General features: G+C 45.5%; 1 protein-coding gene across 1 annotated transcript in view; it reads right to left on the reverse strand.

Annotated features, from left to right (window-relative positions):
- Window positions 1–26,932, reverse strand: part of PCSK2 (proprotein convertase subtilisin/kexin type 2) — a 275,251-nt gene that overhangs the window by 118,424 nt on the left and 129,895 nt on the right. Inside the window, exons 3-5 of the mRNA XM_058684826.1 lie at window positions 11,483–11,596; window positions 9,196–9,304; window positions 482–519 (exon numbers count right to left, since the gene is read on the reverse strand). Of these exons, the coding sequence (XP_058540809.1) occupies window positions 482–519; window positions 9,196–9,304; window positions 11,483–11,596 (261 nt within the window). The remainder of the gene's footprint in view (window positions 1–481; window positions 520–9,195; window positions 9,305–11,482; window positions 11,597–26,932) is intronic.

A 26,932-nucleotide genomic window follows, 5' to 3' on the forward strand; every position in this document is an offset into this window, starting at 1 on the left:
ACTCGTCAAGAGATACCAAATGGTGCGCTCAGCGTTGCAGGGGAAAGCCGGGGTGGGGTGCTCCTAAGCACAAAAACAATAAAAAAAGATGACGTCCTTGCTTTCATAAAGCTACGGTTGCGATGTGAGGTGCCCCTCTTTTTGGCTTTTTGCGATTGGTTTTATCCAGCGAGAACCCAAACGGCTCATTTCCACCCTTCAATTCAATATCCTCATCGAGAGCTGATGGGAAACCTTGCCGAGGCTCTCTCTTCTTCGCCTCTCCCTTGTCTCTTGGCTCTGTTCTTTGAGACCCCAAGTTTCCTCATCGTCTTCTCACAAAGCCACTACCGTTACCTGCTGCCAGGCTCTACGCTTTGTCCCTTTGCTTCGGGCCTGAGCTGAGGCTCCGAGAGGGGCCGGGCTAGCGTGCAGGTGTGCGCATGCGTGCATGTGTTTCTGTGTGTGTGCCCCCCGCCCGTGCAGATCGGCTGGTACTTACATAGTTCGAGGCCAGGTCCGGGTGCAGGTAGTCAATCCCTGTGAAAAGAGCACCACAAGATGAAAGGTTAATACCTGCCACTGTGTCCTCTGGAAAGTTGCTCAAGAAAGTGCCCTCCTGGTGGGGCTGGCGCCAGGACAGTTGGACGGGGTGAGCCCCTGTGCCTTAGTCCCAGGCTTGCGTTTCCGTTCCTGAGTGAGGGTGGGGCGTACCCACCAGATGCCTCAGAAGGGCGAAGCCAGTTAAAGCTGGGGCCCTGGGATAAGACTTCTGACATAAATGTCAGTACTAAGGGGCTTAGTGGCTGCAAGATGGATGGTTCATCAGAGCAGCGATCTAAGATTTGTGAAAATCCTGACATTTCCAAAGCACCAGCAGACATTTCTTTTGAAATGAAAGTGGCCCTTGGGAGGAAAAACGATTATTATTTAACAGGGTACAGACAGCCATGGATTAGGGGAGCGTCCTCTGGCACGGAGATAATAAGAGGAACATAGGCTGCGTGGGAAACGGCGATTAGGCAGAGAGCAAATGTCTTCGGATGAAGTGTCCTGGGTGGGAGCTGATGCTTGTCTCTGAGGAACGTGGCTTTCCAGGAAGCCCGAGACTTCAGCCTCCCTGCCCCAGCCCCGTGCTTTCTCCTGGACGTGGCCTGTCTTGTTGCCCAAGATTGGTTATAAGGGTAGAATTACCAGCACCGGCGCATTCCATCACAGGTGAACCTCTGCAAGCACGTGGAAATTCAAGGCCACACTGGAACTCTCGTCCAGGTCTGCAGAGCCGTAGAACCTTTGCAGCAGTTACACCTGAACATCCAGCCCTTTGCAAAACCGGCCAGGTTCCTGCACCACCTGACATAATGGTCACGAGTGTAGGTTTTGGAGTCAAAGACCCGAGTTTGGATCTCAGCAGTGCTGCCAGCTGGCCTGGTGACTTCAGGCCAAGTGCTTGGCCTCTCTGAGCTTGTTTTCTTCTCCACCAAGTGGGGGTGTGATCAGTGGCATTAGCTCCATTGACATTCAGTAGCTCTGTTGGGTTTGCCATATTTAAAAGCTAGAGGTATCACTCAGTGCCTCCGATAGGTAGCATCTTCCCTGTGAGCACACTGAGGCCTGGCTGCTGTTACAGCTTTGCCCCACATAAAAAAGAACCAGTATCAGGATGTTTATCTCAAAAAAAGAAATCTTCCTTTGTTTTCTTCTGGTTGCGCAAGAAATTTCTGGACTGGGAGTCACCATTCTACAGAACATATGTTACATTTTGCTGCTGATATTTTGACATGTGAAGGGTTCAAAATGGCTGCCTCCTATAGTCTAAGAGAGTATAGCCTATCACTTACCACCCACCAACCCACCATCCTCCTCCTCCTCCCCCCCCCCCCCCCCAACGATTGTGCAAGGACAGGGGTTAGAAGATTCAAAGACTAGGGGCGCCTGGGTGTCCCAGTTGGGTAAGCGTCCTACTTCAGCTCAGGTCATCACCTCACGGTTGGGGAGTTTGAGTCCCACATCGGGTTCTGCACTATCAGTGCAGAGCCTCCCTGGGATTCTGTCTCTCCCTTTCTCTCTGCCCCTCCCTGACTTGCGTGCAATCTCTCTCTCTCTCAAAATAAATAAATAAACTTGTTTTTTTTTTTTTTTTTTTTAAAGAAGATCCAGAGACTCATATTTTAAAGGTTGCAAGCCCTGTCCTGGACCCTTATTCAGAAATTGTCCCTTTCAGCTGTGGGATGGGTTGGGGATGAGCACAAGCTATGGAGACCAGCAGATCCAGTTATCTTCTAGGCTCAGACACTATAATAATTGTGAGGCTTCAGCCAGGCGGCATCATCTCTTGGAGCTTCCGTTTCCTCATCTTTGAAACAGGAATATTATGTACCTTGCAAAGCAGCGTTCAAGATGAGGGCCGATTCGTAGAAAGTGTTTAGCATGTAGTAAACACCCGATAAGTTATATTTACGGTCATCACCCTTAATAGCATCACCTACTACATCATCAGAGTCCTGTGGATAATTCAGAAGAGGAGAAATAGTTTTAAAAATCTCCTTGGTCTTAGAATATTGTGTTGAAATCAAATTGTTGTACATATTTGTTGCAGTTGGTTATGGTTTGTGAACTCAATGTCAGGCAAAATGTTTTGTAACAAATAGATAAGTTAAACATAGACATGCACACAGAGAATATGTTTCTTTTCTAGCAGGGGGTCGATTTTTTTTGGCATAATTATACTTCTTAAGCTTATTTCTTTAGTGATCTCTACACCTCACGTGGGGCTGGAACTCCAGACCCTGAGATCAAGAGTTGCATGCTCTGCTGATTACGCCAGTCCGGGACCCCGGCACAACTGTCCTTCTATTCACGCTCATACTGTGTAAGAAGATCCTGGTGTATGTGTAGCCACACCTACACCTCGGGAAGGCCAGCTACAAGCCTCCCTCCCAGACACTCTGAGGCAGAAGCATCCAGTACGCACAATCCCAGATGATACACCTCCCCAACAAATCAAGCTTACTTTAGACACCTGGGTATTTCCCCCGAGGGAGTGCACCGTTCTTGGAAGAACTCCAATACGAGGTCGAGGTGCAGAATGGATGGAGCGAGCTCCTATTCCATGCAGGGAGTCAGTTTTTATTTTTATTAAAAAAAATTTTTTTTAAGGGGCCCCTGGGTGGCTCAGTCGGTTAGGCGTCCGACTTCGGCTCAGGTCATGATCTCATGGTTTGTGAGTTTGAGCCCCGCGTCTGGCTCTGTGCTGACAGCTCAGAGTCTGGACCCTGCTTCTGTGTCTCCCTTGCTCTCTGCCCCCCCCCCCCCATACTCTGCCTCTCTCTCGAGAATAAATAAACATTAAAAAAATTTTTTTTAGTGTTTATTTATTCTCGAGAGAGACAGACAGACAGAGAGAGCCAGCAGGGTAGGGGTAGAGAGGGAGGGAGAGAGAGAATCCCAATCAGGCTCCAAACAGTTCGAAGCCCGATGCAGGGCTTGAATCCACGAACCGTGAGATCGTGACCTGAGCCGAAGCCAAGAGTTGGACACTTAACTGACTGAGCCACCCAGGGAGTCAGTTTTTAAAACACGATTCCTGGGGCGCCTGGGTGGCACAGTTGGTTAAGCGTCCGACTTCAGCCAGGTCACGATCTCGCGGTCCGTGAGTTCGAGCCCCGTGTCAGGCTCTGGGCTGATGGCTCGGAGCCTGGAGCCTGTTTCCGATTCTGTGTCTCCCTCTCTCTCTGCCCCTCCCCCGTTCATGCCCTGTCTCTCTCTGTCCCAAAAAATAAATAAAAAACGTTGAAAAAAAATTAAAAAAAAATAAATAAAACACGATTCCATGTTCTGATAGTGCAAGTCGTCTGGATCAGAAATTTTCTGAGAAATAGTAGTCTATTCTCTGTGAAAGGAAAATATCAAGGCAGAGAGATAAGAGAGCTGAAGGAAATTAAAATTAAAATAAGATAAAATTTGCCTAATTAAAATGAAGGATCTTGAATTAGGTTGAGGGGAAGACTAAGTGTTAAGTTAGAATAGATACAGTCTTTGGTCTAAGAAAGAAGAGATTATTGATAGAACCATGAGGGATGACAGACATGATTCAAAAAAGAAACAACGAACTAAATGAAGTATGAAAATAATGGTCTGGTAATTAAAGAGTATTTAAATATTTTTGTATATTTGATTATCTTTTCAGGTGGAATGTACTGAATACATTTTCTCAGTCAACTCTTATTTATGTTTTATTTCTTGTATTATTAATGTATTCATTTTTATTCTTCACTCATTGGTTTATTTCCAGCAGTGAATGCCAGGCACTATGTAGGTCCTGGAAAATCATAGACTGTGTAAGACACAGAATCTGAACTGTTCAACTATGTATGGCTCCCAGTCTACAGGGGGGACCAGCTCATTGCCAGCCAATCACAACGCGCTGTGGTATGCAAATGACAATTACTTGGTTATATTTTACATTAGTATCCTGTCATCAGTGTCAGCGTTTTGAGAAAGTCTAATCCACAATAGTCCAAATTCTCAGGAAGCTCTGATGGTTCTGGAGACCTTGGGGAATTACCAAGGAGCTCCATGTACATATTCCTAGTTACAATTCCTAGTTAGTAGTTTGGTTGAGACGTATAACAATACCACACACCTCCTTTGGAGGTAGGGGTGTTTTCTCCTCTTTCATCTGAGTGGGCTACAACTGCTTCTACCAATAAGATGTTGCATGCCTTCCAAGGCGAGGTCAGAAAAGGCCAGACATCTTCCACCAGTTCCCTTTAGACACTGGTCCACTTGGGGGAAGCCAGCTGCCACGGAAGAAGCCCATATGTCGGCCCGTGGTATGAAAGGCTCAGCTGAGCTACAGGAGCCAATGTCAACGGCCAGCTATGGGAATGAGCCATGGACGTCCACCCTAGCTGAGCCTTTGGATGACTGCAGCCCAGCCAACATTTGCCCACAACTGTCTGATAAACCTCGAATGACAAGTGCCCAGACTGGCTCTCCCTGGGTTCCTGTGCCACAAAATCATGAGCAAAATAAAGAGTTAATCTAAGCTGCTAAAGGTTGGTGTCATTCGTTACACAGGAATAATGACTGGAACAGATACCCCAATGGCCCTTCTGAGAACCATGAAACCCAAGTTAGGGGAGAAAGCACTGCTTTCCTATGTGATGCAGACTTCTAACTCTCTTGGGAAAGTGTGGCTGACTGCCTGGTCCTTAAGCTTGGACCTCCACTTAAAAGGAGGAGATCCCACTCACAAAGACCCACCAAGGGGCAGAGCCAAGGGGTGGGCTTCAAGCACTGAAGATGGTGGTTCAGATCAGTTTGGGTAATTTTTTGTCTCCCTAAACCTTAGTTTCTTCATCTGCAAAATGTGGGTAATAGTACGAATCTTACAGGATAATTGTGACTGTGTTTCTAAATTGTCAGGCAGTGCCTAGTACACAGTGAGCACTCAAGAAATGTTAGCTTCCATTGTTATTTCAGCTTGAAGTTCTCTCTGACCCTGCCTCCCTGGCCTTCAGTCTTACTTCCTTGGCTCCATCTGATGTTGACTAACAGCCTTGACTCCTGCCTTCGCTGACCATCTTTGAGCCCGAAAGCCTGCACCTGTCCTGAACTGTGCCGGTGATGGCTGGTGGCTCCTATCCATCTCTGTGTCTTGTTATGGCCACATCCTGTTTTCCAGCTCAAGTTTCCAATGTGAAACAACTCTATCTGCAACAAAGGGGCTGAGTTGTTATCATTAAGTGGGGTCCTCGCTGACATCTACATACACGCCCGGAACATCAGAGCAAACCTTTAAGAAATGCTTTCTGCCCCTTTGAGCCGCAGCTAACTGTGGAGGTACTCTCCTATTGATGTGTAGTGTATGGAAATGACATTAAGTTGCATCGAAATGAAAGTAGGAGATACGTGTTTTAAAAATTTATTTTGAGCGAGAGTGAGAGAACACAAGCAGGGGAGGGGCAGAGACAGAGGGAGAGGAAGAATCCCAAGCAGGCTCTGTGCTATCAGTGCCGAGCCTGACGTGGGGCTGGATCCCATGCCCGTGAGATCACGACCTGAGCTGAAATCAAGAGTCGATGCTTAACTGACTGAGCCACCCAGGCGCCCGAAAGCGGATATTTATTGAGCATGTATTGAGTCATTGGATTTGGCAGAGAGGATGTTGGCCCAGTTCGGAGTTGTGCAACCAGAGAGTGTAAATGGCTTTTAAAACTGGGCTGTCTATAGATTGACTCTTCCACATGCAGATAATCAAGTTATTTCCCATGGAGGCCAAAATAAAGAGCCAATGATTATAAAATATGATGTTTATTTTGCTCTTAGGCATGAAGGTCAGTATCTGTGTCTGTCTTTACCTTGGTTGGGAATGATATCTTGTTAAGCAAATATCTGGGAAATGATACCATACCATCCACTGATGCTCCCAGCCTCACCATAGTGCTTCCCATTCTAGGTGTTAGAGCAGAGGTGCTCAATGACACGGTGACGGCTGCTAAGCATCGTCCTTGTTGTGTAGGAGGCCACTCGTGTCTCAAATGTGTTCGTCTTGCTATTCCAAAGCGGATTTGGAGAACAGCTTGGTAGTCTTTCTCTTCTTCAGTTGCCATACTGAATAAGCATGTGCTGAATTAAAGATGGTCACAAATCCTTCGTTTCTTTCCAGAGCCAGGGTGTGGAACCTATTCCCCCTCCTCTGGGATCTAGCCCTGAGACCACTCATCCAACAGAAGTGGCAGAGTAATGCTTGCTCATTCCATGTCCAGCCTACAGGTGGCCTGGAAGCTTCCACTTCTCATTTCTTAGAATGAACATTGGGTCCCTAAGCCATCTGTAAGAAATCCAACCACCTTGCTGGGGAGACCGTGTTGAGAGGAGAGGTCCTGGCACTATGTGGAGCGGAAGGGAGGCCGAGCCATTTGAGCATCCTGGTCAGGCCTCCAGTCGACACTGGCCCCGGTTGCATTCTGACCCCAGCTGCGTAAAAGACCCCAGGGAGACCAATAACAGAACTTTCCAGCTGAGCCAGGTCAACCCACAGAACTGTGAGAGAGAACAGCGGGGTGGTTGTGTTAAGCCACTCAATTTTGGGGTGGTTTGTTCTGTAGCAGTAGATGACCAAAAAAGCGGAGAAGATAGGAGTTTAAATGGGGGGGGGGTGGTGGGCAGAGAGTTCAGTTCTGGGGGGATTCCCAAAGGCTACTAAAGCAGAAGAAATAATATCAAACAGTAAACTCTGCTGAGACTTTCTTTCTAAATTTTTTTTTAATGTTTATTTTTGAGAGACAGAGAGAGAGACAGAGCGTGAGCGAGAGAGGGGCAGACAGAGAGGGAGACACAGAATCCGAAGCAGGCTCTGGGCTGTCAGCATGGAGCCCGATGCGGGGCTTGAATTCATGAACCGCGAGATCGTGACCTGAGCTGAAGTTGGATGCTCAACCAACTGAGCCACCCAGGCGGCCCAAGACTTTCTTTCCTAAAGGGTTTGGCTTCTCAAGCCAGGAAAGATGGATCAGAGTCAGGGCTCATCTTCCCCCTTTCTTCCGGTAAAGAAAGAATTCTGACATGGGCAGCATGGGCTGTTGGAATTTTTGTAGGAGCAATGTGCCTGTCTGTGGCTACCGCAGTGCCACTTTTAGGGTGCCCCTCGAGTCCCCCAGATGCTGTGTGATTACAATATATCCTAGGCAGACTTCCCCCAAACGTAGGTGCATCTTTCTCCCGGGTGAGCTGGCTTAGCCACTTTTGGTTTCCAAAGCATTAGGAAGGAAGAAACAGTCATAAGCTCCCAACATCCAAGTTCACATGCGTACTTTCTCCTGCAGAGCTCCTTTCTTCTTGTGAAAGCCCTCGGCCACCGGAGAAAGCTTTTACATCCACTTCAAAACCTCTCACACATCAGAAAACACGAGGCATTGTTTTTCTGTGGATATTTAATGAGACTGTGCGAAGACAGCACCAATTCTAAGCATGCTGGCTCCCTGTGTCACCATTAATTTGGCTTCAAAGGCTTGCTTTGGAGAGCATAGTGTTCTTTGAGGCGCTTCAGAAGGGAAAGGCTCCATTGTTTCATCTCTGTATAGGCTTTCTGTGTAATTGCGTCAATAGAGCACAGCCGCACAGGGGACCTTTTCCTGGAGGATCCAGGCGGCTGATGAAGGACAAGAGTATCTCCCCAGTGACATGACCGCAGGGCAGAGATTCTCCAGGACCTCGGCAGAGCCAAGGACGCGTATAGTTACAAAAACACCAATTCATCAAACGCATTGGTTTTTGTATCACAAACTATAGGAAATAGTTTGTCTGGCAGGCATAGGGGGTAAAATAATATCTTATAGGGGGCATATGTCATAAAATGTTTTCAAGGTCTGCTTTACCAGGGTTCATTCTGAAAGTAGCAATAAAGTCGAAATTTCTCCAGACTCCAATCCTGTTACCAAAAAGCTATTTTGTGGATGTAAAACCACACTGTGTAATAGAACTTTCTGTGATGATAGTAAAGTTGAATTGAATTTCAGCAGCCGCTAGCTCGCCCCTTGTGGTCATTGAGGACTTGAAATGAGGCTAAGGTGATTGAGGAATTGAATTTTTAATTTGATTTGGCTTTAATTAATTTAAACTTCAGTGTAAATTGCCACATATGGTCAGTGGCTATTGCACTAGACTGTGGATCTGGAGAAATAGATGATAAACACAAGTGGGTTTAGAAGATATTGGAGGTAAGGTATAAACAGTGGCTCAATAAGAAATTACAGGTCAGTGATGGTCAGTTTTCCTTCATTCATTTTTTTCTTTATTAATCCAATAAATATTTGTTAAAGGCATCCTGAAGTTTGAGGACCACTGATCTGGAGAAAGGGAAGGATTTTGCCACAATATAGATGGTGGTTGAGTTTAGCAGCATCTCCAAAACAGTGAATCTTTCTTAAAAAAATTTGTTTTAACATTTATTTATTTTTGAGAGAGATAGAGAAAGCAAGCAGGGGAGGGGCAGAGAAAGGGAGACAGAGAATCTGAAACAGGCTCCGCCCTAGGAGCACAGAGCCCAGTGAGGGACTCGAACTCACAAACTGTGAGATCATGACCTGAGCCGAAATCAAGAGTTGGACGCTTAACTGACTGAGCCCCCAAACAGTGAATCTTTTATATTGCAAAGGCATGCAAAGACACGCTTGCTTCCAAATGATGCAAAGGCTTTGAAATACTCACCATCATCCATAATTCCAATGGTGACACCTTTCCCTGTGTATCCCAGCTCCCAAGCTTCTGCCACATTCAAATCAAGACCAGGAGTGCCATCGGCTTGCCCTGTGTTGATCTGGTTCAGGAATTCCAAAGCAGAGAATCTTGTTAGTCTGGTGCAGTAAAGCACCTGTCTAAATGTTTGCAGCTGTCTGGTATTCCAGGGCCAACTCAAAGGCCAAGTCTTCCAGGAAACCATACTTCCGGATGTTTCCCCATCCACCTCTTCCAGCCTTCTCCCTCCATTTTTTTAAATGTACACAATTGACGTTTCTATGTTATGTAATTATGCAAACACAGTTTCAATCCCTCTATCTCTTGCATTTTAATGTTTATTTATTTTTTGAGAGAGAGAGAGAGAGAGAGCATGGGGGAGGGGCAGAGAGTGGGAGACACAGAATCCAAAGCAGGCCCCAGGCTCCAGGCTGTCAGCACAGAGCCTCATGTGGGGCTTGAACTCGTAATCATGCCCTAAGCCTAATCAGACACTTAACTGACTGAGCCACCCAGGCGCCCCTCAATCCTTCCATCTCTTATGATTGGATTGCTATCCTTAAACTCCTTAAAGCTGCTATTGCAAGAAACTCTCCAATTTGGAATTAAATGCTCACTCTTGTAGTCCTTATTTATACCTCATATTTTGAATTTAGCACATACTTTCTTGGATTATTCTTATTTGAATGTGATTTCCTTGCTCAATAACGATATGCTTTGCGAGAGAGAGCACATCCTATTTACCTTTAATTTCAGTACCACCACACCAAATCTTGCTTAAAAATGTCTGAGGAACTGATTAAAGATAGTTGGTTCACTTTTAGTGCTGGTTCTAATGGAGGAAAACAGTCCTTTCCCTAACAAAAATTCAAAAAAGGAAACAAAGGAATTCCAGATAAATAGGTTCACTGCCTTCTTTTCACTCATCTTTGTCCTGTGCAGATTTTCTCAAAGATGAGTTGTGGAAACAGCGCAGTCAGAATTTGTATTGGCAGAAGCCCACAGTGACCCGTTGCTAAAACGCTGTGTGGATATCATTAGCGCTTTTTGCAAAAACGACTGGTCTTCCAGGCACATGTTAAGATTACGCTATTACTTTGGAAGTTAGTAGAATGCCCACGTGACTGGTTTTGGCCAATGGAATGTGAGCTCGGGCGTCAATTGTCACATCCAGGCAGAAGCCTTAGGGCGCCAGTGTGTGCTCTGCTCCTTCCCCTTGTTGAGGTGCTCTTGAGAGCAGGGGTCGAGATGGAGCTGAGATGGAGACTGGGTCCATGAGGAAATAGGAAGTGTTGGACGTATAGTGAGTGGGCAACAGCTTCAATTTGTTAAGCCAGTGTGATTTGGGGGTTGGTTGTGATTGCAAGACCCATGGTAGCCTAACCTGATTAACACACAGAAGCCTTTTTCACTTGCCCAGATCGGATTTGTGGGATTCCATGCCAAAAAGCCAAGGGCACAGTCGAGCTATGAAGATCCAAGAGGTAAGTTGTGATGCATTCCCATAAAAGTATCAGTCCACAGGGCTATAATTTAGTCTTCTTTCCTGCTGATCACCTTTTGATCTTAAATAAGGTGAAGCATCACTCATATTTTAAAATTACTCACTCCTTTCCCCCAAGATGGCCTGCAGATAGATTGGTTTAGAGGCTCTGAGTCTCTTTTAAATATAACCCAACCTGTCCAAATGGGCCACGGAGGACGCTGGTGGGCCAGAAAATATTCACTTCACCTGACAGATTGGACCCCCAGGCCTTGAATGCTGCATCAGTGAAGCACCATGGATGTGACTTCCTGCCATTATTTTAGGAAGAACTAATGGATGCTACTTTCATTGTTTTGGTCTTTGAGCTCTCTTGCTTGTCCCTTGTGAAGCCGCCTGATTCTTTCTCTTATGCCTGTGATTTCATTATGTCCTCCCATCACTCTGCCTGTTGAAACCCTTGGATTACTCCCCCTAGGCCCTTGACTCAACTTCTGCATGATTTTGCAAGTCTCCCCTCATGCGCTGGTGTGCTTTTTCAGAGTCTGGAGCAATCTGATCAGCAGAGATCATGGCTATTTAGCAGTTCCAGAAGAAACAGATTAGGGAACATGATGTATGGGTGGTGATAGGAAATCAATACGTATCAGAGGGGACAGAGAGGTTCATGGAGTCAGATGCTGGCTGACATTCCATAGAATAATGAGGAAATAGAAATGAGTCTTTTATCCAAAGTCTCAAGGTGGGAAATGTTAGGAATAATACGGAGATGCTTACCAGATACCACTGCTTTGTAAAAAGAGGATCATTCATGTTGATGTCAATCTCATTGATGTCTCTATACCCCCGCTTCTTTCTGTCAAATCCTTCCTGCTGCAAGGCCATCTTTACCTGAAATGACATATTGGCAGAACACCTGAATATCAACCTGAACACCTTCTTCTGGAATTCATTTCCATGAACTCAAATTCCATTTGTACATAAGGTGTTTTCTTTTTTTTCTGCAGAAGCCAAGTTCATCTCCTGTACACTCTGCTCTCTATGATTATTTTCTGAAAGCATTTGCTCCTCTCTGTGCTGAATAAATTGGCCTTGGTGATGCCTCAAAGTGAGTTTCTTTAAAATGAGAATTCGACAGAGAAAAGTACTCTCAAGGAAGAAAAGGTGGTAGGGGTTGTTGAGGGAAATAAACAAAGCAACCCAATACTTCTATTAAGTAAGGAAGCTTGATGTGGACTCAGGGAGGGAGAGAGTCAAAACTGCATGGATTATTTTTCTGGAAGGCTTTTGAGCCTTTATGTTTGTTGACAGGATTGTGCTGTCACATTTGGGAATCAGCCAAAACCAAAACCAAGACTGAACCAGACCAAACCAAAATCAGACCAAAAGAAAACCTGCGTGGAGAGCCAGCTAGTTCACGGCAGAGCTTTCGAAGGTAAGTGAGGGATCTTTGAAAAGAAATGGACGGCGTTGCCATCCTGGCAATGACAATACTTCAATTTTTGGAAAATCAGACAGGACCCCAAGCCCTTGGATGGAAATGAAACTTAGGTGCTGAATTGTTCAAACAGGTTCCTGGACACAGCTAGACTTTGTCCCATTCACGAAACTTTCCTTCACTTGGGCAATAATGCATTTATCACCCAGTGGCTGTGGCCAGTCTCTGAACAGCTACAAACTCAAGGACTATGCAAATGTAGAAAAGGGTGTGGGCTGAATACGTAGTTTTAAAATTATATTTTGCTGCCCAACATCCATTTCTTCGTTTTGCAAACATCCTCAGTGTATTTGGGGGACTACCTGGAGTCCACTAGGTTCTGCATTGGTGGGAGTGAAATGTGAGACACCTTATCTGCTGCAAAGAAATTGCAGGCTCTCTCTGCCTTAGAGGAGCCCCGGTGGGTATGGATTTGCATTTTGGGAAAGTAATGTGAGGGGAAAAGGAGCCCTTGAAGGCTATTTATTTCCTAGGTTCACTCCCCAGACCTTCCCTGTAAAACGTTCTTACAACAGTTCCACAACCCGACCCTGGAGCTCCCCCAAGACAAATCTTTTGGCCTCTCACTGATTGGGAGCTCCCCATACCATTCCAGGAAATCCTCTTTTGCTTAACTAATCCAGAATTGATTTCTGTTGCTTGCACTTGAGAACTCTGATTGGGACCAGGGAAGACAAGAGGACCCATGTCTACAGTGACGGTAGGGAGGGAAAAATGGAGGGATCGTAAACGTGGCTGGAAACCTCCCCTCCCTTGCTGTCCTGGAATGTGCAGGAATGCTGTAGGAGAGTGGTACTTCATTTCCTTCTACACACTGAGATAGGAAACCTGGGGGCTCATTTGCCAGAAAATCTTTAATTCTACCAGAAACTCTGTATGTGTAGAAAAGAAGTGGTAGGTGTGGCATTTGCTCGATTCCTTGGAAGTATTCCAACAACAGATACTCTCTTTGGCACATAGCAAATATTTGGAAGCATGGGATGGATGTGTTTTCTTTTTTTTTAATTTTAATTTTTTTTCTATTAGAAAGAGAGAGAGAGCGAGCACTCATGAGTAGGAGAGAGGCACTAGAGGGAAAGAGAGAGAGAGAGAGAGAGAGAGAGAGAGAGAGAGAGAGAATTCCAAGCAGACTCCATGCTCAGCACAGAGCTCAATGTGGAACTTGATCCCATGACCCTGGGATCATGACCTGAGCTGAGATCAAGAGTCAGAAGCTCAACAGACTGAGCTACCCAGATGCCCCATGGATGGATATTTTTATAATGGTAAAAATCTAGACATAACTAGTGTCCATCAAATGGAGATGGGGCGCCTGGGTGGCTCAGTCGGTTGAACGTCCGACTTCGGCTCAGGTCACGATCTCACGGTTCATGAGTTCAAGCCCCGCGTCAGGCTCTGGGCTGATGGCTCAGAGCCTGGAGCCTGCTTCCGATTCTGTGTCCCCCTCTCTCTCTGCCCCTCCCCCATTCATGCTCTGTCTCTCTCTGTCTCAAAAATAAACATTAAAAAAAAAAAAACAAATGGAGAGAAATTATGATTCAAATATACATGCGCATATATGTATATGATGTGTATTTTCTATATATTCTATATATGTATCTTCTGAGAAGCAGATGCCAAGATGAGATTAAATACGCAAGGTTTTTATTAGGAGAGAAAATGCAAGACACTGCCATGCAAGCTTGACCCCGTAAAGGAGAGCATGAACAAGGTTGGGCAAAAGTGTCCTCAACTGCCCCATAGTGTAAGGAAAGTGTGACAAGTCTGTTGGGGTTCCAAAGTCGACTTTCAGAGGAACCCTGTGTCTCCCAGGGATGATCCTGCCTCAGTGCTCCTGCTGTGCTCAGTGACTGGCTGGAGCCGCCTGGGAAGCATGGCCTGTTGCCAACACAGTGACAGGTTTCAGAGCGCAGCAGCTGGGGTGCTTGGTCAATTACTCTTCTGGAAATCAGAGGTGTGCTCTGTGTATCCTCACAGCTGTCACAGAACAGATAGAAGATAGATCTACCTACACACACACACACGCACACACACACACACACACACACACACACACACGTTTATGTAAAGAGCCATAGTGCACCCCTCTTAAAACGTTTCTTTTACTATGGACGCAGGTACTAAGGAAGAGGGGTAAGAGTGTCGCTTTCACTTGGGAAGGAGCCTGAATTCGGCCATCGCATCTTCCCATAGTGGTCCTGAGTAAGACCTTTATCTGCTCCGCTCATTAATGGTAAGCCTGGGTTGGCTTCCGTTGTGGGATTCCCATCATATTGGATTCGTTGTCATGACTGATTTTGTTGAGGTAGCGTTGTTCCATTGCTAGGGTCTTTGCTAAGCAAGAGTAGCTGCCCTGTGGATGCTCGAAAACTCCCTTTTGGAGTTGCTGATTCTCAGTAGCATAAGAACAAGCAGACCCACATCGGATTTCATCTTTTTTTAGATAACAGAGCAGGAATGGCTACGACAATAGCACTCGAAACTTAATTAGACTGAGTGCAGTCTAATGAAAAGACTTAAAACTCATTTCCATAAAATTAATTTTTAATTCCATAAATTAGGTTTTAATGGAGACCAGCGATGCTTTGGAACGCTGTGCTCTCTGGACACCACCCCTCCTTGCTGCTCAGAAGTGCCGAAGCATGACGTCGGTGTCTGCAATCTTGTCATTTAGTGTTACTGAAAATTAAAAATCCTAAGACTGCAGACCTTTCTGAGCCTTTTAGTTTATGTTCACGTCTTCAGTGAAGATCACAGTTACAATACCAAGACAGAGAACACCTTTAAAACATATATTTTTCTTGTTATATGCAAATAACTGGAGAATACGTATTTTTCCCCACAGTGATACCACGGACTACCATAAATTGCTTTCTTTTTCTGGGTTCTTGTCCAATGCTAATTTTCATTTAAACTTAATTTTTACATAAGAGTAATTGAACGACAGATAAAATTCTGCGTTCTTTCTTCTCTAAGTAGTGTACATAAGGATTTTAATATGCTTCTCTAGGGCTCTCATAAATTAATTTTTAATAGCTACCTAAATATCCCATAGAATAATGTACAATAATTTACCCAATGATATCCCTCTTACTGGTCATTTGGATTGTTTTCTACTATAATTGAAATTTCCAGTAGCAGAAAGATGAGATTATTAACTATTTTTAAAGACCCCTGGAGGAGATTTCAGTGTTATAACCCCTCGTGTGATAAAACAGTTAATATCAGAGAAGTATTTCCTGGTGTTCAAATTCCTTCCTCACATTATAACTACAAGGTTACTTTTATTCTCTCTTTCTCCTCCTCTGAATGTAACCTTTCACACACGGTACCTTTCATTACCACTTCGATGTGGCACCAGTGGCCTGCAACTTAACCATAGCTCCTTGCCTTCTTGAAAAATAATGTACAGTTAGCTTAGGTATTTCATTTTAGACTGCTCATCCAAGTTGTCCATTGACCTAATCATTTATATAGATAAACAAGATAAGAAAGCAAGAGTGTTTGTTACTGGGAATTATTTTATTAGAAATGAAGAGATGGATATTCTGCAATTCTGGTTCAACTTTTAAATCTTTATTTGACACCCATGCTTGAACAAGTTTTACTCCAGAAACTCCTCCCACTTCCTTCCTTCTTATAGTCTTTCTCTTTAACGAAGAATTTTCAATCAACAAATGTGTTTGTACATCTACAATGTGCCGGTTACAGATCATTCTAGGAGGCAGATACTATCCCTGCACATTTGCCTTCTATTTTAGACGTTTCATTAGCAAGGTACTTTCACTACATATAATCTTCTCAACAAGACTGTGGGGAGGATATGGTTACAACTGAGGAAAGGAAGGTTAGCGGCCATTGTTCAGCTGTTGAAAACATGGCAGAGTCACGCAGGCTGACCAATTCTAAATACTCCACACTTTCCACCAAGCCGCATTGCCTCTTGCTAAGGCATGGAACACAGTCAACCTTCCAGTATCTGGGACAACTTAACTGTGGATTTGACTCTCTGAGGATCAGGGTCTGGATCACTCCCCCGCTGGGCTGATAATTAAACAGCTGTTAATTAGCATCCACTGTGGGGGCAGGAGAGGGGCCAGGAGAAAGACGAGCAATATGGGAAACCTGCTTCCAAAGGGTGAGACGACTTTGCTGGGAGTGAGTGTGGGAAAAGAAACAAAACACAAAATTGACATGTTTGTGAAAACGCTAAAGTTTTAAAATCTATGATGCTGTAGATGTGTTACACCATTATTTTGTGTACTACCAAGAATTATTTTTATGTACCACCTTCATGGGTCAAATTGTGTCCCTCTGAAAGATATATTGAAATCTTAACCTTCAGTACCTCAGAATGTGACCCTATATGGGAACAGGGCTGTTGCTGATGTAATTAGTTAGGAGGAGGAGGTCATACTGGAGGAAGATGGGCCCTTAATCCAACGTGGCTGGTGTTCTCATAAGAAGAGGACAGACAGACACACGAGAAGAATGCCACAGGAAGACATAAGGACACACAGGGCAAAGCCATGTGAAGAGGGAGGAGGCAGAGAATGGAGTTATCCTTCTACAAGCCAGAGTACTCCTGGGTCTACTAGAAGGTGGAAGAGGCAAAAGGAGATGGGCTGCTAGAGATTTCAGAGGGAGTGTGGTGTCCCAACACCAGGACCTCAGACTTTTGGCCTCCAGAACTGTGAGCGAGTTAATCTCTGTTGTATTGGGCCTCCCAGTTTGTGGTATCCTGTTATAGAAACTAATACAACCACTAAGAATTGAATTCAGCCCTAGGAGATTACTACGACTCCTGAGAATGAAACCATGTCACGATGCTTCCTTCTCATTTGTAAACTTCATTTTGTACAGGAAGTGCTCTTGTAGTCCCATTTGGACAAAGACTTCTTCAACCATGTATAACTTTTGTAAAAAAAACAAACAAAAAGAAAAAGGGAAAATGTTAGGAAGTACATTGGTTAGGATGTTCCGAAACTGTTGCACATTTGGAGCCTCAGAATTGTCCACGTCTGTGTTTTCCTACGGATGTCATCCTCCGTGCCGTCGAGCATGTTGGTGATCAGCATTTCTTGAAAGAGTGCTCCGCTATTGCCTCCAGGATTTTCTGCTAAATTGCCAACACCTTCTGCATGTTTTGACGCTCCAGCCTAAGGCAGTACGATGTCGTCACTCTTGTCATTTGCCAAGAGCGGTTGTAAGACACGTGCATAAACCCATGCATTTGAGAACAGGTAGCGTGTGATCGTTTTTGCTTTTCTCGATTTTCTGATGGCAAACTTTTGAGCAGTTAATAAAGTGGAACTTCTCGAAGTTTGCCCCACCCCAGGACCGGAGTGAACTGGGTAAGGGTCATCCGTGGAAGCCAAGAGGTTTTGTAGAAAGAGCTCTGGATTGTGGTGCCACCATAGAGGTGGGTTTGCAACCTGCATCTGCCCCTACTAACTCTGTATCTTTGAGCATAATAGTGATATTTCTGAGACTCCTTATCACCGGAATGAGAGGAACTATTTCTGAGGGTTCATTTGAGGAATGAGTGGCCTCATCCTCTGTGGAGCACCTGTGAAACACAGCTCCGGGCACACAGTAAATGCCCACATATGTCAATTCCCCTCCCAGCCTTCAGCCAGCTCACCTCTACCTGGGGTGCACACCAGGTCACCCGGGGAGCTTTAGCAATCCCCACACGTGGCCCACGCTTGGACCCAATCAGACTCTCCAGGGGATCCCAATCTGCCCCAAGGTTGACACTGTCCTGGAGGCCAATTTTCTTCCCCTGTAAAATGCCTATTTCCACTTCTCAGAATTGTGGGGAGGCCCCGGTGGGATCCAAGCTGTGAAATCCTCACTCGGTAGAGAGATCTGCAGATGGGAAGCCTTGGGGCCATCACCTCCCAAGGCGAGGAGGCAGGGAGATGCCCACTCCCCCTTAGCAGCCAGCTCTCCCAGTGCCTGTCCTGCCCTCCTTCTTGGTTCTTTCTCTGTGAGAGGACACGGTCAGATTGGGTCACTTACTCTCTGATTGGGCGGGACATCCAAATCACCCACGTGAGCTGCTTCTTTGATTAAATAAAAATTGTTGTTTTACTTTATTTATGTATTTATGTATTTACTTATTTTTAAGTTTATTTGTCTATTTTGAGAGAGAGCGAGCAAGCATGAGTGGGGAAGAGAGAGAGGGAGAGAGAGAATCCCAAGCAGGTCCCATGCTGTCAGTGCAGGGCCAGATGTGGGGCTTGATCCCATGAGCCATGAGATCATGACCTGAGCCAAAACCAAGAGTCAGATGCTTAACCGACTGAGCCATCCAGGCGCCCCCAAAATTGTTGTTTTAAAATGGAGAAGTAGGAAAGAAGAAAAGAAAAAACATAATTTCACACCCTCAACCTCCTGAGAATCCTTGTTGACATTAAAAAAAAAAAAAAAAGAAGGTAACACATGTGCATGGCTAGAAAATTAAAGCAGTACAGGAAGTTGTATAATGGGAAGGGAACGTTTCATCCCCCTCTTTCCTTCCTTGCTCTCAAATAATTCTCTGCTCAAAAGTGATCACTGTTCATGACTTCGCATGAGTCCTTCCAGAAAATGTTTACATGTTTGCACTAATACACATACATAGAAAGAGGAGGTTTTTAAAAATTATTTATTATTTCTTTATTTAAAATAAAAAAAATGTTTATTTATTTTTGAGAGAGAGAGAGTGCATAAGTTGGGGAGGGACAGAGACAGAGAGAGGGAAACACAGAATCTGAAGCAGGCCCCAGGCTCTGAGCTGTCAGTTCAGAGCCTGATGAGGTGCTTGAACCCCTGAACTGTGAGATCATGACCTGAGCCAAAGTCGGACGCTTGCCTGACTGAGCCATCCAGGTGCCCCAAGAGGGAGTTTCTTTTTTTAAAGGAGTATGTTTAGCATGATTCTTTTGTAGTGTAGTGGATTCAATGTTCCCCCCAAAATATATGTTCCCCCAACTATATATCCCCCCAAATTGTATGCTCACATCCTAATCTCTGGAACCTGTGAACAAGACTTTGTTTGGAAAAAGAGTCTTTGTAGTTGTAACTCAAGATCTTGAGTTAAGACCATTCTGGATTATCAGGATGGGCCCTAAATCCAATGACACGTATCCAGCGACCAGTGTCCTTATTAGACTCACACTGAGGAGATGCATACACAGAGAAGAGCAGAAGGCCAGGTGAAGGGGGAAACAGGGCCTGGAGTAAAGAGCCACAGCCCATGAGTGCTGGCGGCCAATAGAACCTCCAAGAGGCAGGGAAGGACTTTCTTCCTCTGGAGCCCCGGAGCAGCACAGCCCTGCAAGCTGATGGCCTTGACTTTGGACTTCCATCCCCTAGAACTGTGAGAGAGTAAGTAGAAGTTGTTTTAAGCCACCGAGTTTGTGGTAATTAATACAGTAGCCATAGGAAACTGATACAATGTCGTAAATTTGAAACGTGTGTGTGTGTGTGTGTGTGTGTGTATACACACATACACACTTGTGTGTGTGTGTGTATACACACACGCACATGTATACAATATTGATGGATAATATCCATATGTTTGGTAAATATATATAGATATATTTTATAAAATGTAACCAGTGGATTTATATGTATAATACCTACATGTTATCCATATATGATACCTCTAATACCTATGTTATAATATCTACATCTGTTCTAATATAGATATGACATCTGGTAGTATCTCTTTTAAATTTACTCCAAAAAGATCAAGAAACATCTGCTGTTCTTAATGAAACATATGGATGGCTGTCAGACAACCTAAGGTGGCTACTCTGACCACCCAGGAATGTGTCCCTTAAGAACCCCAGGGAGTTGTACTGTGGGTCCTGGCTGAGAACCGGTGGAGAGTGGAACTCTAAGACCTGCTCTGGTCCTGTGGTGCATCCGACAATGCCTCTGTGGGGGAAGCAGAGGGTCCCAAGCTTGGCCAGTGGCACCATCGCCTGGAGGGGGGTGGTGGTGGTGGGGTTTGTCAAGAGTCCCTAGAGGTGGGCCTGGCCTTAGGGTCTCTTAAAGCTTTCCAAGTGCCTGATTCCTAAGCTGAGGCTGAGGAACTGCATGCTGGGGTCTCCTCCCCCTCCTCGCTCTTGTCCCAGTTCTCACACTGCTCAAACCACAGATGAGAGCAAGGGACAAAGCATCTATGCTTCCAGAGACCACACCAAGTGGTCTCTGAAAGAGAACAAACTCACATCTGTAAGATAACACAGCCCATCTACTCCTTGAAAAATCATCTCTCTGGATTCACCTAGTGCTAGCTGGGAGGGGCAGGGACAGCAGGCTGGGGAGGTGCGTGGGCGGGCATCAAGGCTACAGCAAGGTTTCCAAAGAATGTGGATCTTCTGTTTATTAAAACCTCTTAATTTGCACACGAAATGACCTAGCCTTTATTATGGGCTGAGGACTTTTTTTCCCTTGATAGTTTAAAACAAAACAAAAATAGCTGTTCCAGAAACATCACGCCCAACATGTTAGCTAGGACAACCGTGGGCGGGCTTGAAGATGTGTCCACATGGGGCGCAGGATTAAGGCTGAAGTCAGAAGGCTCCTCTGGCTCCTGGCCTGATCATCCTCCCTGGTGTCAATCTCCTGGGTAGGAGAGAAGAATTCAAGTCCTTTCTGATGTGTGCTTACAGAGTCAGTGGCCAACACAGACAGGCTCTGTTCTTCCTCTCATGAGATACCAGAGGCACACTGGGGGCTTTCCCTTCAAGCTTTGAGTTGCTGGGGGGATTTAAAATGGATTGGGCTGGGCTTCATCTCCTGGAAAGGACGATATAGCTTTACTTCTATTTAGATAGAATATTGACTTTTATTCAGAATAAAAGGTTGCAGAAAAGGAGGCAGCATTGTAGATGAGAGATTGGTCTTTGGGATAGGCAGATGTAGGTTACGGGCCCCGATGTATCTGTCTTTCACCAGCCGTGTGATCTCACGCAAGTTGCGGAACCTATTTAAGGCTCAGTTTGTTCACTTGGAAAATGGGGATGAGCCCTGATACCAACTGACATTTATTGAGGTCTGGCTGTGTGTCAGGAGGGCTTTAAGTATTTCATGTACATAATTTTCACAACAACCTCAAGGCTGCTTAGGAATGAAGGCAGGACAGAGTGAGTGGCTGGGTAAAAGTCACACAGGTAGCCAAGGGCAGAGACATGGTTCAGATCTGTTCTGGGTTGAACTGTGTCCCCCTAAAAAGTCACATGTTGACGTTCTAACTACTAGTCCCTCAGAATATGATTGTATTTGCAGATAGTGTCTTTTTTTAATGTTTATTTGTTTTTTTTTAATTTTTTTTTTAACGTTTTTATTTTTGAGACAGAGAGAGACAAAGCATGAACGGGGGAGGGTCAGAGAGAGGGAGACACAGAATCTGAAACAGGCTCCAGGCTCTGAGCTGTCAGCACAGAGCCCGACACGGGGCTTGAACTCACAGACTGCGATATCATGACCTGAGCCGAAGTCGGCCGCTTAACCCACTGAGCCACCCAGGCGCCCCTGTTTATTTGTTTTGAGAGAGAGAAAGAGAGCACAGGCACGTGAGCAATCACATGAGTGGGGGTGGGGCAGAGAGACTGGGAGAGAGAGAATCCCAAGCAGGCTCCCTACTGTTAGCGCAGACCCCAATGGGGGGTCCTATCTCATAAACCGTGAGATCATGACCTGAGCCGAAATCAAGAGTCAGATGCTTAACTAACTGAGCTACCCAGGTGCCCTGGAGATAGTGTCTTTAAAGAGGCTATTAAGTTAAAATGAGCTCTGTAAGGTGAGCCTTAATCCAGTATGACCAGTGTCCTATTCTAACACAAGGAAATTTGGACAGAGACACACAGAGGGAATGCTGTGAAGATATAAGGTCAAGACAGCCATCTCCAAGCCAAGGAGAAAGGCCTGGAACGGATCCTTCCCTCCTGGCCAACATGCTGACACCTTGATCTTGGACTTCAAGCTCCAGAACTGTGAGACATGCATTTTTGTTGTTTAAAACACCCGGTCTATGATACGTGGCTATGGCAGCCCTCAGAAACCCATAGGATACCAGAGCAATCTGGTTGCACAGTCTGTATGCTTCCCTACTGCACCAGTTGCTTCTCTGTTCCCACTTCGTAATTTGGATTATGGAGAGAATCAGAGAGATTATGCATATGGACCCCTGGCTCATAGTATTTACTCAATAAATGCCTGCATTTGCTGCTATAATTGTTGCCAGTGTTCTAATATTTCAGGCCCTGTGGAAAGGCAGTGGCACGGTGCCTTCCAAAGCAGCCCAGGCACCTTTGATTCATTCTTACTGCTCTTAGCTAGTTGGAGACAAATTAAACATGGCAAGAGAAACGAGCTAGAGCCTGTTCCTCTGTGGGTCCTGGAGGCAGAAGACCCACCTACAGGAAGAACACAGCTCCACCCCTTTTTGACTTCACCTTTCCAAGGCAGTGCGTTATCTCAAATAAGAGACCCAGAAAGATCATTGCTGGGGGTGATGTGGGAGATTACAGAGGAAAGAGGCCACTCCTAAGCTTAGACACTCTAGCTTACCTGCTGTGCCACCGCTGCTGGCCTTGGTTGTCAAGATCCAAAAAGGGATCTAGAGATGAGAAGGGTTTGGGGAGGGAAGACGTGACCCAGGAAGGTCAGTCGCTGGGAGGGAGGGGGCAGGCAGGAGGCTGGCTGCTTGATTTCCCTCTTGAGCATGCAGGGATGCCTTTTTGGAAAGGCCAGTTTTAGGCAAATCACATTGCTTAACTTTTCAAAGAACAGGGAGTTAAGCCACAATTATGGCTAAATGCGCTGTATTGATTGCCCTCATTTAGAGAGGTTTGCCTATCTTGCAAGAATGAAGACAGTCAATTGAGGAAAGAGGATATGGCTGCATGCCACTGGTCACAGTTCCAGTCACTGCGTCTCTGTGACAAGATATTAACAAATTGGTATCTATCATCGAAAGCACTGTATACAAGATATACCATGAGATAAGTCAGTGTAATTAAAGAGGGATCAAAAGACGTTTCTAGCGGAGCAAAGTGCAAAGACAACCTATGGGAATGCCTTGAGGAGGTAAAATGCCATCTCCTGTGTTTGCTGGAACGTGTGTAGGGATTTGAGGTTGTGCCTTAGCATGATCTCAGTCTTCCTCTTGCTCCTATTTCCAAGATGGTGGAAGAATGTCACGGGTTGGATTAAGGGGGCTGTATTAAGGAAAAGGATATTAAAAGATGGTAGGCACTATGCCAGATGTTGAGGAAGGGATGGTTAGGCTGGGATGTACTTGAGAGGACAATTTCCCAGGGCTGCCAGGAACCTGTAAACACTGTCCTTGGCGAAAATGATGTGGTCCTGTCAATGAGGTTCTTTTGAGAGATGAGTGTGGAAAAGAAGCAAAGGGAGGCTGTCACTTTAATATATGAATAGCTTTGGCCACACACCTAGTGTAGACAAAGAGAGCCTGCCTGCGACATGCAGGCATGTCGTTTGTTTCCTAACAACAAACGGTGGACCTCAGTGTAACCGAGAAGGTTTCTGGGAGGACACATGAGAGGAAGGCTCTGCCCCTGTCCACTCCAGCTGTGGCCCAACCAGTGTCCTCACACCTGACTAACCCACCCAGCGCTCTACCTTCCTGGGGAGGCACCTGGAGGTGAAGGTCTTCACCTTCACTCTGTGGGAAGGACCCACAGAGTAGGTGTCATGGTGCCCAGCTGGGAATGAATGGCTCCAGCACAGCAGGAACATAGCTTCCTAAAGCTCTGTCCCCTGTGAAACTTCCATCGTGATGCTGATGCATGGCTGCTTCTGCTGAGGAGGATGCTGAGTGAGGGCGGGTCTGGGATGCCTAGTCCCCATTCTGTGCTGCAGGGAGGGCTCCATGATGTGCTTCTGGAAGGAGTGGATGAATCTGACTGAATATGCAATGAAGTGTCACTAATTATCCTGTCTAATGGCCTGGTTTGGTCTTGTGGGTCAGTTACCTTCCCTCTGTTTCCTTGACCGCATGGTAATGATGGTGGCCTAGTCCCAGATGTTGCCTCACTAAATGTGCACGGGGAGATGTGGGGATGGGTGGAGATTGTGTATGACTTGATCCAAAGTCATGACTCTACCGAGGGCTAAAGACCATGCACCAAATGCTTTGCTTTGTGGCGAACAAGCAGTAGATTTGGAGTCAGAAAGCACTGGGTTCAGGTCCTGGGTTGATCTGCTTCTTATTTGTGTGTGCTCTGGGTCCCTCAAACTGCTGGATCCTGTTTCCTTCTTCTAGAGCAGGGATTGGCAAATGCAGCCTGCTGCTTGTTTTTGTAAATACAGTTTGTTGAACACAGCTGTGCTCATTCGTTCACATGCTGCTCCTGGCTGCTTTCGCACTCCAAGGGCAGACTTGAGTAGTTGCAGCAGAGACCATATGGCTAACGATGTATTTGCTTTCTGGCTCTTTATAGAAAAAGTTTGCTGACCCCTAACGTATAACATGGAGATGAGAGAATTCTTGCCTGTACAAGGCTTAATGGTGGGGAACACATGAAATAACCTTTTGTTGGCAACTATGAGACCTCCTATAAATATTACTGCCTATAATTATGTCGAATAGCGTGTCTATGGAATCCATCTCATCTATGAAGGAAGAAGTAGGGGCAGAACTTTGAGTTGTAGTACAAATGGTGCGATTTGAGGGGCCCAGAGAAAGCTTCCAGTGACTCAGATCGCCTCCCCTGCGCACCTCTACACTGACTGAATTCCAGCCACGAAGAGTTAAGCTTGAGTTCTAAGCCCTCATTATCCATGTTGATTATGTCTCTAAAAAGATTTGGAAAACAAGTCCTCTGGGACAGGCAACACATCCAGGTGTTACCATTTACAAACACTTGGGCATGAGGTCCTTCGTTAGATGGTTTCTCTCCAGTGAAGCTGGTTGAGATTGGTGCAAGAAAGGAAGGGGAGTTTATGGAAAAGGTGATTTTGAAATTCTTGGGCTGTTTCCAGGGCTTAGAATCGGGCACCACCAGAAGGGGTAGAATTAAGACAAAGGAGGCGAGAGGACATGGTGAGAAACCCCTCCGAAGTTGTTTGTTTCTAGATGCTCTTAATGCCTGACATGTTGCTGCATGAAGGGCCACCCCATTTATTTGCTTTGACAAATGTTGCAATACGGCTTCATTGTACATTTTCATTGGGGGGGGGTACACACCAACAAGCTGCTTGCTTCTAAACACAAATGGATCCTTGAAAGCGCGTGGTCTCCTTTTCTTTCGCAAACTCTGAAGAAGGTTCGATTTTTGGGTTAGGACAATAGACCAAAGAGTTAAAGACGAGAGAAGATTCACTTCCTCGGTTCTTTCTTCCTAAAGGGCATCTATTTTTAATCTTTCTCAAAGGTTAGGCCCTTTGTCAACAGTGATGCCTTGCCAATTCCTTCCTCCTATCGGTCTTTCATTAGTTGCCAATGGAACAGTTCCAGGTTGACGGGGTGGAAAAGCGAATGTGTGTTGAAATCGCAATTGGCATATGTCTGAAATATTTGGGGGCTGGTAGGTGCATCCTCTGCATCAGGCAGCCAGAGCATAATTCACATGTCAGGTCGAGCAGCCCACGAATGACAAAACACCAACAAGGAATAAAGGTCAGAGCGATTGATTCTTAATACGTTTCTGCTTATGCACAGAGCACCCAGGGATGGGGTGTTAATGAGCCTCAGCACAGTGATGCAGAACAAACGAAGAAAATAATAAATCGGCTTTTCAATAGTGCCCCTGGAAGGAACTGAACCAACGGGTGCTTAGATCTGCCCTCTGACAAATGCAAGGAGAAAACAGTTTTTCATTCTGCAGTATCTTAGTTTTCTGTGGCTGCTGTAACAAATTGCCAAAATATAGTGGCTGAAAACAACACAAAGGCAGCTTCTTACAGTGCTGGAGGTCAGAAGTCTCAAATCAAGGTACCCGCAGGGCTGCGCTCTTACCGGGGCTCTAGGAGAGGATCCATTTCCTTGCTTTCTCTGCATTGCACAGACTGCTTCATTTCTTGGTTCATGGCCTTCCTCCAGCTTCAAAGGCAGCAACAGCGGGTCAAAGTCTTCATCTATGGTATTACTCTGCCCCTCTCTTCTGCTGCCTTCCTAGGAGACCTTCGCGATGACATTGGGCCCACCTGATCATTCAGGGTAATCTCCCTACCTTAAAGCTATTTGCCACGTTATGCTTTGCCATGTGCCATGACATATTCACCGGTTCTAAGGACTGGGATGGTGACATCTTGGGGGGGACCACTATGTTCCCTGCCACCTGTGACACGGCAGCTGATATTCATGCTGGAATATGAGGCTGATGGTTGATATTTGTTCAATGAAGATATCCGTGCAGGGATGGAATTTGATGGAGACACAGAGCACCCACTACCATGAAAAGGAGAGCTGCCAGTCCAACCAGCTTTAGAATTAGAAGGACCTGCTCGTGAAGCTGTAGAAATAACATGTTCTGTGGCCCATCTATGTGATGTCCTGAAAACAAGATAACCTTGCAGCACAAAATCTGATATGATCATCCTCAGGCCCTGGCCCACGGTTGTGCATTTGAGCTCAGAAACACAAGGTCTCTATTAACCACTGAGGAAGCTATTGTATGTCCCTCTCCCACACGCCACCTCAGCTGTCCCTGGCCAATACTTCTTTTCTGCTTCCCCCAAGAAACTTCCATTTGCAAAATGCA

Source organism: Neofelis nebulosa, chromosome 9 (assembly GCF_028018385.1).
Source record: "Neofelis nebulosa isolate mNeoNeb1 chromosome 9, mNeoNeb1.pri, whole genome shotgun sequence".
In the NCBI taxonomy this organism is placed as follows: domain Eukaryota; kingdom Metazoa; phylum Chordata; class Mammalia; order Carnivora; family Felidae; genus Neofelis; species Neofelis nebulosa.